A 3,433-nucleotide genomic window follows, 5' to 3' on the forward strand; every position below is an offset into this window, starting at 1 on the left:
TGTTAAATTTTTCAGAAGGGGGTGGTTTTTCAAGAAAATATACACCCTTGTGTGGGGGGGATATAAGTTGAATACTAATAAATATATTCATTTTCCTATTTCCTACATCATGATTCCCGCAAACACATAGCATTGGAATCTCCGGATCCAGATTACTGAACACTTTCCTCAGGTCGGATTCTTGGCCAGCTCTTAAAAAGGGACTGTTCATGTAATTTCAAGTGATCTTTTATTAAAAAAAAGGCATGCACGATTCACTACCTCAACCTTAAACACAGTGCTTAGGATCCATTTAATTTTGATGCGGATCCGGATCCTGGATCCGCACTAGAAAAAATGGACCCGAATCCGGATCCAGGTCATTTCTTTAAGATTTACTGAATTTTCTCAACAAAAAATAATTTTCAAATTTTTTGTTTTATTTTTTCGCTTATATTTATCCTAAACCATTCAGAAATGAGGAAAGGAAAGTTCAGATTTGGGTTTTAGGAGTAAAAAAAGTTGTTTTTGCAGTTTTTGGTTGATATTTTACCCCTTGGATCCGGATCCGAATCCTAAGCACATTAATTTTGATATTGTGGAAGATATTGACGTATTTCTAGCTTGAAAAGTGTTAAAGTCTCCTTAAAACCTCAATTGTTTCTGTTGCAAGAAATCCGCAATTAACTTTTATCAAGAGAATTCATTGATATCTTATTCATTATTGATCAGGAAGCTTAAAGGGAGTGACCGGCTATGTAAGGTAGTTAAACTGACTATGCAGTGTTGTTGTTATTGTAAAAAAGACTAATTCTGAAAACGTATCCACCCCCAAAGTAGGAGTTTTGAACATCGAATTTGCGCTCAAACTCAGGATTTACAGATTCTTTAAAAGTTTAATATGTCTCAAATGAATCCGGAAGAAGTTTTCCACAAGACTGCATACTCAGTTCAACTACCTTACATAGCCGGTCACTCCCTTTAAAGGTATTGTTGAATATCGTACATACCACTCTAAAAATTAAGTCACTTGAAATTACGCCTACAGTCCCTTCAGGTAATTAGACATAATTTCTACGGAACAAACTTCTTCAACTTAACAATATGTTGTTTTTGTAGAGAAATGTGTATACCCGCACCCAGGGGTGTATTCAGGGGGGGGGGCTATGGGGGCTATGCCCCCCTGGACCAGTGAAATCTATTGATTTTAGGGGGTTTTCAGGCCCCGACGGGTGCTGAGCCCCCCCTCCCCTTGATAAAAAAACCTTAAAAATATTCTTGTCCCTATTTCCCACATCGCAGTTCCCACAAACACAGATCATTGGAATCTCTGGATCCAGATTACTGTAGACTCTCTTCAGATCCACTTCTTGGCGGGCTCTTGAGAATTTATTTTATTTCGAGCATGGTTAATCTTGCTCACTTGATCTCGGTATCCAATATGGACAATTTTAAATTTGAGGATAAATAATATAATTTGTAATATCCAAGAGGAATTAAATTAATTCGTAAGATGGAGACTAATGCCTAATCCCAAGATTCATAATACAAAAGTTCATATAAATTCCTCGTCTAAACAAAATGACTTTTTTAGTAGTTATATTGACTAGAATTGGGAGACTACTCGAGTATTCTTCCTTATTTTGACCTCGAGGTCATAGTGTACACTATACACATCATGCAAGTGTAAACTATGACCTCGAGGTCATAGTGTACACTGTACACATCTTGCAATTAAGTGTATACTCTCGAGGTCATAGTGTACACTATACACATCATGCAAGTGTAAACTATGACCTCGAGGTCATAGTGTACACTGTACACATCATGCAAGTGTATACTCTCGAGGTCATAGTGTACACTATAAACATCTTGCAAGTGTATATTCTCGATTTCCAGGAACTTTATTTCCCGGTATAAAACTAAGAATACCTAGGTAATCAGGGGTGTACAGGTGTGTAGAGGGGGAATTTTGTGCCCCCCCCCAATCTCTTGATCAGGCAAATGTTTTAATGTTACCATTGTGAATCGGACATGCTCTAAATATTCAGTTACAGGATGTCCCACATCATATTAAACCGAGAACGGGTCTAAATTACGATTTTCGCGACTAATTAGAAAATTTCATTAGAATGAATCATTTTGAAAAATAACATAAGGCTTATATAAGAATTTTCTTGCGGAAAATGATAAGTTTTTCGAGTATTAAGGGTTTATTTTGGTGTTAAAGATTGGAGATAATCTAATATGATATGGGAACGCTCTGTACTTTAAATCATGTCTACAGTGCCTTGAGAGTTCATTTGTTAAATGTTTTGTATAGAAGGCTCGAATTGGGGGGTTGGGGGGGATTTTCAACCAAATAAGTGTATTCTCACCGAATTTCCGGATACTGGTCCGGAAACGCGTCGACTAGGTCGCCACAGACGATGAAAAACGCCGGCTTTGGTTCCATCCGGTTCATTACTTCGACAGATTGTCGACACAATTCAATCTCCTTATCCCAATTCGACTCGGGGTATGGTACGCCATCCTAAAAAACGTGAATTCATTTTACAAATCTGTCTAAAAATAATTAGATAATAAATTTAAAACTTGAGCCAAAAAAATCTAAAAATGTTTGTAACAATAATTTGTTTTTATAATTTTATATTTTATACTAGGAAACAACAAAAATTAAACAATAAACAGTTTATAAAAAAAAACAAGACTTTTCAAGACTGATAAAGTAAATTACAGAGACCTTAAAGAATGACGTGTCTAATTCACAACGGTACCTCTGGCCCCTTTATCTGATTAATAATGTTAAAAATTAAGTAATTTTCTTACTTGAAATGTGTCAAATTCTGAAAATCGCCTCCATATTCGTTCAATGCATTTAATACTTCATGGAGAACCACAATTGAAAATAATCATCTTTTAAGAGAGAAGATGATTGAAGTCTCATTCATTCTTATTCAAACAAACTTTTTAAAGAACTATTACGAATCAGATATGCCGCTCTATAAATAGAACAGCATTTAAAATGATGTCTACAGTTAGGTATGTTTTTAAAGGGTTTTATGAATATGGCTTTAGATGTTAAATTTTTCAGAATGATATATTTTTTGATATTTTATAATTTTTACATATTTCTAATGGTAGAAGAAGAAGCTGCAATTTTACACTTTTCCCTCAGATCCTATTTCTTAAAAATATACACCCCTGCTTACCGTCCCGTCCGTCCCCCAGTTGTACATGAGCCCCAGCTGTGTATCTGCAGCTTGTATAAAGAAGAAAGGATCTTTCCAGCTCAAATTATTCTCCATTAAAAACCGTTTATCCTAGAAAATTGAAATAAAAATTTTCAGATTTTAAACATCTAATCTTAAACTACGGTTAAAAGCTCTTGCTTATAGTCCAAAATTTAGAAATAATTTGAGTCTGGTTCTAGAGACCGCTTTTAGAATAACCA

At 35.1% G+C, this 3,433-nt stretch overlaps 1 protein-coding gene across 1 annotated transcript in view; it reads right to left on the reverse strand.

The window, feature by feature from the left end:
* The window catches only part of LOC111716332 (serine/threonine-protein phosphatase CPPED1), a 6,648-nt gene that overhangs the window by 2,321 nt on the left and 894 nt on the right, over positions 1-3,433 (reverse strand). Inside the window, exons 2-4 of the mRNA XM_023491770.1 lie at positions 3,192-3,302; positions 2,358-2,512; positions 1,185-1,359 (exon numbers count right to left, since the gene is read on the reverse strand). Of these exons, the coding sequence (XP_023347538.1) occupies positions 1,185-1,359; positions 2,358-2,512; positions 3,192-3,302 (441 nt within the window). The remainder of the gene's footprint in view (positions 1-1,184; positions 1,360-2,357; positions 2,513-3,191; positions 3,303-3,433) is intronic.

The sequence above is a fragment of the Eurytemora carolleeae genome, unplaced genomic scaffold (genome assembly GCF_000591075.1).
Source record: "Eurytemora carolleeae unplaced genomic scaffold, Eaff_2.0 scaffold2034, whole genome shotgun sequence".
NCBI classification, from domain to species: Eukaryota; Metazoa; Arthropoda; class Copepoda; order Calanoida; family Temoridae; genus Eurytemora; species Eurytemora carolleeae.